General features: G+C 44.0%; 1 protein-coding gene across 1 annotated transcript in view; it reads right to left on the bottom strand.

Annotated features, from left to right (window-relative positions):
- Positions 1 to 4,041: 4,041 nt before the first annotated feature.
- si:dkeyp-14d3.1 (transmembrane protein 132C) overlaps positions 4,042 to 13,491 on the bottom strand; it is a 120,039-nt gene continuing 110,589 nt past the window's right edge. Inside the window, exons 7-9 of the mRNA XM_047590935.1 lie at positions 9,615 to 9,888; positions 7,371 to 7,562; positions 4,042 to 5,933 (exon numbers count right to left, since the gene is read on the bottom strand). Of these exons, the coding sequence (XP_047446891.1) occupies positions 4,773 to 5,933; positions 7,371 to 7,562; positions 9,615 to 9,888 (1,627 nt within the window). The 3' untranslated portion in view covers positions 4,042 to 4,772. The remainder of the gene's footprint in view (positions 5,934 to 7,370; positions 7,563 to 9,614; positions 9,889 to 13,491) is intronic.

The raw sequence follows: 13,491 nt of genomic DNA, 5'->3' as shown, positions 1-13,491 counted from the left end.
CATTTCATAGCCTGCCGTTTTAAAATTCAATCTTAGACCACTCTGAAATAAAAACACCCACCCACGTATAGGTATAAAACACAGATTCTAGCCATGGGACAAAAGTTTGTACTCTAATCTAATCGTCGCCTCCAACAGGATGTATCTGATTATTGTGATGGTCCTTTAAATTGTCTAGCGACACAGGGAGGTTGCTATTTATGATACATCAAGATATATTGTGCGTCTCCTTCTGGATGGATCTAATTACCACTGTCTGTCATCAGCACTAGCAGCTAAAACTAGCAGCGTCCTCGTGAGCATGCTAACGACACCGGCAACCCACGCTAAATATTTTTAGCATTAGAAGTTCTTCATGCAGCGCTACACGGGAAATGCTACACAGAGTTTTCAATTCATGAATTGTGTTGCATGTGTCTAATTGTTCCCAACGTCCACGGTGTACGCCAATGGCTTTTGAAGGGCGTGTGGCGGTCTGACGTGATCTACAGGACGTTAAGCCGCTGCTAATTGTATTACCGCGTCTTACCTGTGTAATGAGCGGCTGGCAGATGCTCCCGAAGATGCTGCTCGAGTAATTGGAGGATTAGGAGGTATCATCGCATGTTAATTAAGATAAGCTAGTGCCGACACAATGTTTAAGAAAAGGCCGAGCACACGGATCGCCCCGCTAATCATCTGCATTTACATAGACAAACATGTGTTATCTGAGCTTTCTTTGTTGGTGGGCATCCCGGAGCCTTTTTTTATTTTTTACGCTGACTTAATTGATCTGTTTCTAATATGCCGCGCCACGCTTAGGAAGGACGCGGGCTATGGAAAGGAAAACGTATGTAGAGCCTCTTGACTATCTGTTCCAAAAGATTTGCCCGTCTTGCCACTCAAAAGGCCACTCTCTGTGGGACTGAGTGCGCTGGCAGGTTAAGCATGCTTGTCCAGGCAGATGATCTGTGAAACAAGCAACCGTGAAACGCTTTAACAGCTCATATCCATCTAAAGCCCTGGATCATTATTATTACGTGCAGGCCCCGTGGTTTACAGCGTTTAAGTCGTAGAGTACAGAACCTGACCACGATAAAACATTGCAGGTATATCAAGATAAATATTCTTCAGGCACCCTGAGGAATACCTTTCTTGCCAGCTACCGTGCATCTTAGCAGCACTGCGACCTTCCGAGTGGCAAAAACTTGGCTCGACGCTGCCTGACGCGTCGCTCCACTGTGCCAATATGTCTAAATGACATGGTTGGGTGCTCATGGTGGTCCTGCTCGAGGGCTCCTCTGGTTTTTCTAGACGCCTTTGAGTTTTTGAGTCTGATATTTGTTTTGTGCTTGTACAGCATGTTTACACTTAAGTGAGTTTGTGCCAATATGCCTCTATGGGAATCCAAATACAAGGCTGGAAAACATTTCATACACTGTATCTCCTAATGTAAATAAATTCAATTGAAAAAAAAAAAAAAAAAAACCTCCTAACAACTGTGCTCCTGCAAACACCACATTTGTCTGTTCCACAGAGCTTCACACTTCTCTAGAAAAAATGAAATGAAACCCATTTGCGCTGGGTGCCATCTTCATAACAGGGAGCATGTGCACTGAGGGCTGTTTAGAGTCACTCCAGCATAAACTGCGCTGCTGATTTAATCACTAGATTACTTAAATGTGTACTGACGAATGCGCAGTTTTTCGAGCTTTACGTGTTCGGGGTGGCTGTGGTAACGAATGAGCCTGGACGTATTAAGAGCCTTTCCAAGGATGCTGAGACGAGTTCCTCTCCACGTTTAACTGAGTGTGTTTGCTCTGGTGTTTGTCTTCTCACTGTGGCGCTCTGGTCAGGTTGGAGATTGTGTTTACAAGGCACAGATTTGGCACAGGGAGTGGGGGCTTTGTCTATGAATAATGTTGTCTTTGCTTCCCAGCGGCTCCATCTGTAAAAAAGCAGCTCGGACTAGAACGTCGAGCTGACCTTGTCGGCTGCTCCTTCGCCCCCATGCAACAGCGTGTCGGTGTGTGTTTTCAGCCGCGGTGAAACTACTGTGGGTTGATTTTTTTTTTTTTTCTTTTTTAAATGAATGCTAAGGAAGCAACATAAATCAGGCGGCGAATAATCATTTGGAAATTGCAGATACAGGCCCGGCACATTAGGGCCACAGGGAGCACAGCCAACCATTAGTGAGAGTTTGTTGGTCTCACATCATCAATTTAATTAAAAATCCATTTAGGATGGAGGCCTGGGGATAGGTTTTTCTTCCCTTTCAAGGAAGTCAAGACTTCAAGGCCAACAAAAAAATAAGAGTAACCAGGCTGCAGGAATCGAAGTGAATACAGTCATTATATCTTCTGTGCCACATCCCAGCAGGTATGAGCACATCTAAAACCAGAGCCCAAGGGGGTGGAAACAGTGGGTCTTTAATGGGCTGCACTGCTCCGCTCGCACCTGAAGAGGATGAAGCCACCGACAACGGTCACGGAAAGAGAGTCGCAGTGGTGTTTTAATTACACGGGGCCCTCCATCAATCATGCCCCCATGCGGCTGGCGGTTAAGTCCCTCCCATGTCTGCGCAGGCTCTCCTCTCCCTTCACAGTCCACGGGGTGAAGCAGCAGCCACGGTCCCGGCGCACAGCGCGAGCTGCACGCTGTCCCCGGCTCTGTCCCCCCGCAGCCACCGAAAGAGCCACAGAGGCGGGAAAACCACGCAGGGGCGGCGGACCGCAACACGACGGGGGAAAAAAAAATTCAGGACAGAGCGGAAACATTTTGTTTGCATGTCTGCATGAGTTTGCAAACAAAGAACGGCTGGCGGCAGCAGAAACAAACTGCTATACGGTGGATTTGCACTGTAAAAAATAGAGGAAACGGAGAAGGTTTGTTTTAAAATTTTTTTTTTTTTAAAAAAAAAATCTAAAACACCATAAAGTTTGCACATTCTCCTTTAGAGACAGATTTACCTCACACGTTTGTGTGAGCTGGTGTGCGCTAGCGTGTCTAAGGGTTAGCGCATGACACGAGACTGCAAGAGTGAATGTCTCTGAACAGTCCTTCATAGTCAATAACCCCAGAGCAAATCTTTTTGCACCACTTTACGCAATCGCTTAGTAGCAGCCTCATGGAATTAGAGAAGGGAATCAATCAAGAAGCTGATAAAACTAATTACATATTAGTCGAAAAGGCTCTAAACTTTCATGTAGGTGTCTGGAGGGGCTCCATTCAGCTCTGACTGCCGGCATGAGTGAGCTAATCACAACATCCCTAATTACACTCAAGGTAGTGCTATGATTTACTGCGGCGTCTCACCTCCCTTCTTCCAGGTAATACCGAGAATCAGCGCTGCTGATTAACAGTCTGATCCGCACAGCAGCAGCAACAGAGAACATAATGTGAACATTTCTCCGCTTGCTGGAAAATAATAACACGTGCACACACACACACACACAAACACACACACCAGAAACACAATCAGCCAACACCACTGTGACGATAATAACGTTCACCGAGCAAAATGCAATTTTTCAGCCGACTGCCTTTGTTTGGGACGTTTTCAGAGATGATTGTTATTTGTGTAATTATCTGAATAATAAAAGATCCGTTTCGGAAAGAGAAAACATTTCCCACCTTGCTTGTAATTGCTCCTTTTGTATCCGCACGTTCACAGAGGGATGAGCTCCTGTTTGTCCGTCCGTGTGCTTTTTAGAGCTCTGCCGTGGCGCCGAGGTTAATGACACATTCATTGGTATTTTCTTTACGGCTCTCGAAACTTTAAAGTGGGAGGGGGTGGCGGTGTGAAATGTCACATTATCATGTTGTCCAGCCGTTTAGTTTAACTGCTGCTTGTTATACAGGCTGTCATGTCAGGCTACGGTGAGACTATTAATGCCCTCCTACACCCGCCAGCGTTAGAAGGGCTGTGTTGTGGCTTGTGGCTAAATTGCATCTCATAAAGTACTCTCTTATGTGAAGACGAATCACCCCCCCCAACCTCGGACATCTTAATGAATGGCCTTATGAATGGCCGTGGCGGTCAATAAAAGCTGCTACACACTCTTGACATTATTGTGTATTCTTAAATGTTATGAAAATACAATATACAGAGCAACAGTACAATGCTTTGGAGACTTTTCGGTATATACATAACAGGTCTTTTGCCTTGCTAAGGAGGATGAGAAAGAACCGGAGGGTTGTGCCTTTTTTTTTCTTTTTCTTTTTTTTTTTCTTCTTCCAACAACATGCAGAAACTTCTCTTGGCTTGCTTTTGGCCTCTCCAGAACTCTTCCACAGAATAAAGATCTGACATAAGAAATTAACATCCAACATGATACAAAACTTCCAAAACCATTTAATGTGCACACACACACACGCACAGTTCGGACACATCTATCTAGTCGCGTTGCCGTCCGTTTTAAAATCCGCGTTTCGCCTGAACATTTCAGGTTGCCACTGCTGCAGACCGATCCTGGGATAGTTGCTTTATTCTGAACCCTGTCGTAAATAGACGATGATTAAAAAAAGTTAATCATCTGATAAACAAATGAAAAAAGCACCACCCGCCGTTATCTGGGTTGGTTGTTTTTGTTTTTGTTTGTTTTGATGGTGATTTATCGTCAGTCACTTGTTCAATCATGACAGTCCTTTTCAAATTGGAAAGACCCTTTGGCAGTTTTGGGGGAGATTGTGAAGTTTCCTCCTCTTTCACCAACTGTGGGTCTGGTTTCCGTCGAGACCCACGTTCCTCTGGAAGGCATAAAGGTGAGTTTGTTACAAGTGCACGCAGTACATTATGCCACCTCTTTTAAAGCACTGTCGCTTAACCTTTCCATGTAATTGCGTAACTCCTTGGAGTCTCCCAGCTGCACGTCTTGGCACACCCACTTAATGTCCTGGCTGTGGCTTCCAGTCAGTGTGTTAACGGTGGGGTAGCTATTGTCTGAGGGGATGGTGGTGAACGTGGTGAACTTGACTCTCTTCCTCTTGGTGGTGGGGGAGTCTCCTTTGCTGTCCTTGGCTACGCAACCCGTGTCTGCCGCCCGGTGCACTTGGCTCTGCACGTTCTTCTGGGCAGAGCCTCCGTTCAGCAACTGGCTGCCTTCCTCGAGGCCGCTGCTCGAGTCCATCATAGAGGTCTGCTCCTCCTGCTGAGGTGAAAGGCTGATTTGACTCTCCAGAAGCTCCGCCTCGTTCCCCAGCCACACCCAGTCGTGGGCATGGTTCATGTTCTCTTGGCCCTCTATGGAGAGCTCCTTGTGGCGATATTTCAGGGTATAGGAAATGCAGTTGATGAGAAAGACCAGGATGGCAAGGCAGAACACCCCCAGCAGGGCGTACATGCCGATTTCCAGGTCTGTGAGCCCGCGAGCCGTCTGAACGAGGTCATCGTCCATGTTGCGGCCACGTGGCAGGTCCACTTGTGCGGGGAAGTCAATAGGCATGTTCTGGCGACCATCATCTGAAAGTTTATCCCCATTTGGCCGGCGCATTATCGCGCTTCTAGTAGTGGTGGCTCTGCTCAACACCCCATCCTCCATGTCAGAGATGGAGCTGCCGTAGTAGTGGGTGTCGAGGCCTGTCCTGTCCTGAGAGGAGGACAGCCTGCCTCTGTTCTCCATATCATCTCCATCAGGACCGTAGTCGCTGCTCCCTCCCCTCGAGCTGTCACCGCGTCCAAACTTCACCCTGACGTTACAGTTCCCCGCCGCTATGATGCTGCGCCTCTTGAACTTCTGGCACACTTCGCAAACAGTCATTTCCACCCTGACCAGCAGGCCTTGACCCTCCGCCTCTGTTATGATGACAGGCCACTTCCACGAGGGGTCCTGCTGCACCGTCACCACTTCCTCGTCCAGGGAGGTGGCTGTCAGGACGAAAAAATCCGGATTGTACAGGTCTAGCGGAGCCACCGAGCCGTCACTAAACTGCAGCCAGGCGCTGATCAAGGCCTCCTGTGGAGAAGCAGAGAGAAAATGTAGCCAGTGACTTCAGCATAGAAAAGTGCAAACATGTCCCCTTGTTTGTCGATTGCAGAAATGAGCCACACAGTGACAATTTTAATTTAATGTGCCTATTATCAATGGACCACATAAACATAAAGTACATAAAAGTTTCTACTCAGGGATACAACTGTAGGACAAATAAGTGTTCCCTCAGTTGCGTGGTTTTGCTAACTCAGCAGTTTTTCTCTCGGAGCTAAGGGGGAGGGAGATGAAAAGATATGAAAAAAGATCAAACAGTCCCATTAAACATTGTTCAGGCAAATTTTACTGTAGTTCCACAAGTTTAACGCCTTGTACTGTTGCCAAAGGACAAATCCCCAAAGTAGATTCCCACATTGGTCTGTCAGTGCTCCTTCTGGACACCAAAGGACTTCCAGTGAAGTGCTGCCTGCTTATCTTCACAAAGAGATCAGGCAAATAAACGGCCTTAGTGGGCTTCTCCGGTTAGAGGACTAGGGTGAAGAGGAATGGCGAGGAGCAGCTCAGAGAACTTGTGACAGAGCTTGATGTTCAGATCAAAGAGCCGCAGCGAGAGTAGCCACGGCAAATTAGGAGGGGAAGCGGAATACGACAGCCCGGCTAAGTTTGGACCGTAAATCAAATTCTTGTACAGTAGCTGTGATGTTGCTTTGGCATGCTCAGAGATTAGCCTTCCCTTTCTATTAGCTACCCAGAGAAAAATATTCTGCCACATTCTGGAGCCCAGGAGTTAAGAATGTTAGGGATAGTGTGGGAAAAAAAAACCCACACACACTGGAGCTTTCCATGCTGTGGAATTGCTCATTCAAGCACCCTGATAGTGTGAAACGCAATCTGGAAGTAGGTCCTTTGTTTTGGAAAGCACGTTATTCAAGGGAGCAGAATGCACATTTTGGGCTTCAGCAGATATATCAGATTTAGTTTCAAATGAAGCATAATTTAATTTCTGGTGTGCAACAAATTATGTGTTCTGCGTTAATCAGATCTGGCTAAGTAGTGTGTAAATAATTACTGGTCTTTGTTTTTAATCCACTAGATCAAAATCACCGCTCAGTTTTGTATCGGAAGCTTTGCATTCAACTGGCTAAGAGAAAATAATGTGTTACGCAAAGCTCAATTAATGCTCAAATCTCTCAAACACAGGACCGCACCTAATAATTATCTTCATTATTAGTTAAACGGCTGATTATCTTAACAATTTATTTATTGATTTTTTTTGTCAATAAATGGTGTGGTGAACAAAAGGAGAGTAGAATGCCCTGCAGCCTAAAGCAATGTTTCAATAACAAAAATCAAAATAATTCCATTTACCGCCAGCAAACGAGAAAATCGTCACATTTGAGAACTACAAAGTCAATTAACTTTGTTATGACAAGCTCTACATGTGTTATGTCCCAGAGCCCTGACCTGTTTGGGGCTTTGCAGAACCTCCTGTGTGGTGGTGGTAGCCAGGATGGCTCTGTTGCTTCCAGGACTGAGCTGCAGGCTCATGGAGAGGCTCGTCACAAGCTGGACCCCCAACTCCGTAATGGTCACTTTTTCATCCACCACTGTGACGGTCTTCTCCGCCAGAATTGAGTCTGACAAAGGAGACAACACCTACGAGGTGAAGGAAAAGAGAGCGCAGATTATAGCCACGACGCTCGTGTCATTTCTAAAGGAAAAGACAAAAGTATTGCGAGATTTCTTTTTAGCAGTTCTCTCCAATTATTGTCAGGCAAGTAACCTGTGACATTCTGGTATGAACAATTACAGCTGTGCCACATACTTCATAGCCTGTTCATTAAAAGTTTTTCATTTTCTGCTCTAAACATCCAGGGTGGGGGATGTCTTCCTCTAGAGAAATCAGCAGCACGAGCAAACGTAGCTCCAGAGAAGAAATGGAAACATATGGAAATCTCATCAACAAAAAAATCCAGGCAGAAATAAGTCACCACTGTATGGACACGCCGCTTGATTGACAAGCAATTCCCGGCAAGGGGAATGCAAAAACACCACATCAATGAGCATTTAGCTGTGAAGATGTCACAGATATGAAAAAAAAAAGGATCCGCATAGGTTGTAGGTGATTTAAGAAAATGTCTTTTCAAGTGTTTCATCCCATATAAAATGCTCACAAGCTCCTGAGAAATATGCAAAACGATACAGAAAACCTACTTTTTATTTAAGTCTTTACTCAGGGTGAGGAGATCAAATGACACTTCAAGTTGGCTGCTATCCAACCCCCATACCTCCCGCAGGCAAGAATCCATTCCCTTTGATTAATTCCGGTGATCCATACGAGAGGAACCCTTTAACCCCCAAAACAGAAGCAGCTCTCTGTGCCGATGATGAACGCCATGTGAGCTATGCGCGATTTTCTCAGCACGCATGTCCCTCTAAACGCCTCCTCGTGCTTGAGTTGCGTGTGGCCCAGGTTGTCACAGCTGTCAGAGCGTCACGCTTGTCATGTTTCCCTGCTTGTGCTTATTTTGTGAGCGCGAGGAGGGCTCGCAGAGGTGAACACATGCATGCGCGCAGGCAGACGGATGGGTCCTCGATGCCGGGGAACATATCCCACTCTCGCAGGTTGTCATTAGGGGGTTGATATTCATCCAGTTAATGTGAAGAGCCTGACAAACCAGAGGGCTGAGGAGGGACGACCCACTCACCGCTGAGTGTCTCGAATGCAAGCTGTGACACACCGGTAAGCACCTGTCTGCTCTGGGCCAAAGGAGGTACTAGTCAAACCATAGCAGCGACATGGAAACTGTTTGTCCTTGGACTTACAAATATGTTCATGTTTTTAGAGAAGCTAATTAAAGTCTACATGCTTGAGCTGTAGATGGTAATTCAAACATTTTAATGTTTCCATATTGGCGATACTTAAACGGAAAAACAATTATTGCAATATTAGTTTTGAGAAATAGCCTCATTACAGTATTTTATTTTGTTGTTACTCAAACAGAACTTTGCTAATATGTTTGGTTGCCTCTGTACGGCATTACATTACGTGTGTTCATCAGATGAAGCTTTAAGAGATAGCGAGACACACAAGGTCAGACCCCTTTGAGACAGGAAGCAACAACGTTCATAAATATGCTGGTTGTCTGGGGTGCAACCAACCCGAGTGGAAATAGCCATCCTTTCTATCCGTTATGATACAGTCAGTCATTTTATTTTTGAGTTGTGAGTTGCACAATGCAGTGATAAAAAAAACAACACACCAGCAATCAGACAATCAGAGAGCAGTTGGCTTGATTTGAAGCAGTTTGTTTGCAGATGAAACTTTGTCAACACAAATTCCTCACTGCACAAGGAAACAGTGTGCGCAAGGCAGCAGATAAAATTTGAACAGGATAGTTGGAGTGTAAATTGTAATTAGTTTGCCTGAATAGCTAAGGTGATAAAGTGAGAGTTTGTTTTCCCAAATAATTTTGGTTAGCCTGACGGCTTGTTTGCAACCCCTTAGACTGACATTTATAATGTGTGTTGTGCCAACAAATGATTCTTTTTGACAATCTTGCTGCGCTCCCAGATAAGTTAGTAAATTTAATTAATGGCCACCACTGTGAAAGTGATTGCAATACAAGAGCCATTGTTTAATTTAATTGAATTGAATGGCTACACGTGATTTTCTTCATGTAGTCCTAGGCATAAGTTGACGCGTACCTGGATCGTGGTCATCCCCGTGTCAAGTCCCACCAGAATCCTCGTGTCCAGTAGCTGTGCAATCTGGGGATCCTCTACCTTGAGGAAGTCCCAAACAACCTCTGTAATGTCCACCTGCCAATCGGTGCCCAACATGTAGCTGGTCTGGCCTCGAGGATCAGCTGATTCGGCGACAAAATGGGTGAGGACCTTGACCATGGCATGCTGGTACTGCAGAGTGCAGCTTCGACCTCGCCTGTCTTCGTCGTCTTCATCCTCGCTGTCCCGTGTGGACCTGCCAAGGGAAAATAAAAAAAAATATTTAATTTTTGAGAACTACAACCATTGCTAATGTTTTGGATTGTCCATTTGGTGCACGTATCCTGTACATCATAGATCTTCAACAGATCCGGTACCCCTAGGGGGTTCGCAGAGGTACTGCAGGGTTGCAAAATCTTTGGTTGATTAGACATTTTTCATATGTTTTTTTAGTTTCCCGCACAAAGTTAAATTGGTTTAAATACACATTAACATGAATGCAACATATTTTTGGACAGACATAAGGGATAGCTCCATACTGAATGTAAAATGATATAATGTTATAAATAGCACTAGGTCGAGTTTAATATAGAACACATATAATATAATCTCTGCATCAGTTTGGGATCCTTGGCCTGAAAAACCTTGAAGACCCCTGCTGTAGATGATCCAGTGCTCACAACTTCACTAACTTGACTATTGCTTCAGCTGCATCATGGAAACGGGTAGCACTTGTAATCATACTCCCACACAAACCCACATGTTTGTACATTTTACTAATTTTAAGCAGCAGATATTAGTGCATTCCACTATTGCTTATTCCAGTCAAGTTAAAAGGATCTCAGTTAAATACACAGAGATTGGCGACTACAAATACAAATACGGGCATGTTTTACCCGACAAATACCAAGTTCTGATGCAATGTTTATGATTAAACCGATTAGAGAGGATCAATCTGGTGAATGGCCAGAGTTTTTCTTACTCAGAGTCTATCCCTCACCATCCTGGATCACCCAGCACGGGTTGTGAATGTGCATACGCCCCCTTACTGCTTTACTTAATAGGCTCCCTGATTGCTCTGTTGCTAGCAAATCTCATTTTATTACTTTGGGCAACAAATCAGCCAACAGAGGCACAACTCTTTCTCACTAGGAAAATTGGTCTGAGTATGACAAACTAGCTTTAAATGGTTACAATGCAGCAGCAACATCATTAGATTTTGCCGGTAAGTGCTTTTTTTTTTTATTTGTGCTTCAACAAATATCTCTGTAAAAAAAAAACAAACAAACAAAAAAAACAACCAATGAAGCACCCTGAGATATTGAGAAACCAATGTTTGAACAGTTGATCTGGGAGAATAAATGCTGTTACAGTTCTTTAGTCTTAGACTGGGGCACGTCTGGGATACTTACACGAAAGCGCTTTGTCAACACAACTACCACTAATACTAATACAGCTCTGAAGACTTAAATCCACCTTTCCATCTAATCAATGCCATTTGTTCTTCCTCTTCCTTCTCCTCCTCTCTCGCACACACGCTTATGAGAAAAGTTTGCGATAGTGATAAGGGGGAAAAGAAAACAAATTAATCTCTTGTGATTATCCACCCTGTTTGCCCCTTTCTGTCTGAAGCCCCTGAGAAATCTGCCGGCATGTGAAGCCCTAGGAATAAAGATGTTAGCGCGCCACATGCTCCACAGTAAAGCCAAGAGCGCAGAAAGATTTGAAGTTAAGGACGTTTTTAAGGAAGTTTTTCTTTGATATTTTCACATGTAACCCAATGACTGCTATCAATAGAGGAAAGTAATCACCACTGAATATTGTAAGTAAGAAGTAAAAAAAAAAAAGTAAGAAAGTACGAGTGATGAGTGGTTTTTGAATTTGGACTTTTGAAACTGACTGAAATGGTCTGATTACTGCGCAGTGTGTGACATCGCCTTTTTCTCAAAGTCTCTCGTTTCAAAACAGTATGAAAAGATAGAAACGATCTCAAGTGTTAAATGTAAAAGTAAGAATGTGGTGGGGAAAGCAGCTTAATATCTGCTCTGTAAACATGCCAGTCTGTTTGTTCGGTGAAGGATGTGACTGCACCTGTTCAAGAGGATTGGAAATGAAAGACACTCAACAATAAGGACAAATCAATTGTAGTTTTGGGAAACTGCAGTTTTGGGCGATGTAAGAGAATCAATCGTGTATGATCTGTCCAAGGTAAAAGATGTACAAGACGAAAGGTTGTTTATTGATCACATCTTCTGTTTGTCCTTTGCATAACTTTGCTGACACTGTGTTTTAAAAGTGATACTTTTAAAGCGCTTTGACCCAATTAGAAAAGTTTGGAACATTAGATTAGTTTTGACTGAGCATTACTTGGTATCACATTCCCACAAAAAGGTGGGAGTTTATTTCTGTACAGTCATATTTTTAGTTTCATCAAATGCATGGATCTATCCCTCCACTCATTCACTTATCATATGCAGATGAAAACCACTTACCAATGATTTTAGTCACCATCTTATTATTTCAGTGCAGTTTGCCGCATTCAAATGATTTGTTTAAATCATTCTGAGTCATTTAGCACGTGTCTTTGACTGTATTTGGTACTTGATATTCATGGCAAATGAAGTAACGGATGTTAAGTTGTTACAGAGCATGGTCTGACATATACATTGAATCCACATTTATGAGCACATCTTTGAATTGTCAGGTGTAATGGATTCAGGTGCAGTAGCGTGACGTTGGGATTTTATTTGAGGAAGCCAAGTGAGACAAAAACTCTAATCTATAGGCTTTTAGGGGGTGGGGGTAGGGGGAAGAGTGTGTTGCAGCAAAATAACCACTGAAGATTGGCACCACCAGCCAACCACTCAGTGCACATGCAATTCTCCACATTAAAAGTTGAAAAACCTTTCTTCCTCTCTGTACGAAGTTCTAGTTTAGTTCTAATTAGTCTGCCGTCAGATTTTATCTAAGGACATTTTCAAACCAGCCCAAAAGGACTTTTTTTTCATTTATCATTTGGTTTCACGCTGCAATTTCTGAAGCACACCAAACTTTCTGAGCAACGTCACGTGGTTGAAAGAGGCGCTTGTTGATTGGACGATGTAGAAGGATCTCCCACGGTCGGTCTAAAGAAATAAATAGTCAGCAGCGCTGAATACAAACGGCAACCATGGAGCGGCGTGTGAAGTTAGCTGTTTTGGGGATTGTGTTTTTACTTTTTTCCACAAGGGGGTTATTATTTGAAATGTGCAAATAGCAGCATAAATCGCTAACAACAGAACATGACAGAGTCCAACATGTGTGTGTGTGTGTGTCCCCTTTCACACAATACGTACATGGGTGCTTCACAGAATACCAGTGGAGGCTTTTCTACAGTGGAGGTTAGCCATTAGCAAGCCGCATTGTAGCTTCAATACAACGGTTGTCAGTTGTTAACGCCACATGTGACGCACTGGACACTGAGTTGCTTCCTGAATTTCACCAGTTTGGCCCACACCAGTGTTCAGTTCAGTAAGTAGAGAAGAGAAGTAAGGAAGAGATGACAGTGGAGAAGTGCAGAAAAACTGCCGAAACCATTAAAAGGAGTGTTTTAACTTAATGGCAGCTACAGAGACATGAAACATGTCTTCCCTTGGCCTCCAGGAGAAAACGCCACTGTTCAGGGGTAAACAAGTTGATAGTGAAGTCCCACCATTTTAACTCCAGTATAAATCTGATATGCCAATGCCTGTGCAGCCAGCTCAAAATCTAATCTAAGGTTAATCTAATAAACAAATCACACTGCGAGTGCTGAGAACAACCTGCTTCACAAAGCAATTTCTCTTTCCGCTTCATTCACTTTAAAGCCCGGCTCTGACTT

The sequence above is a fragment of the Mugil cephalus genome, chromosome 8 (genome assembly GCF_022458985.1).
Source record: "Mugil cephalus isolate CIBA_MC_2020 chromosome 8, CIBA_Mcephalus_1.1, whole genome shotgun sequence".
NCBI lineage: Eukaryota > Metazoa > Chordata > Actinopteri > Mugiliformes > Mugilidae > Mugil > Mugil cephalus.
This window is presented reverse-complemented; position numbering and strand designations above follow the sequence as displayed.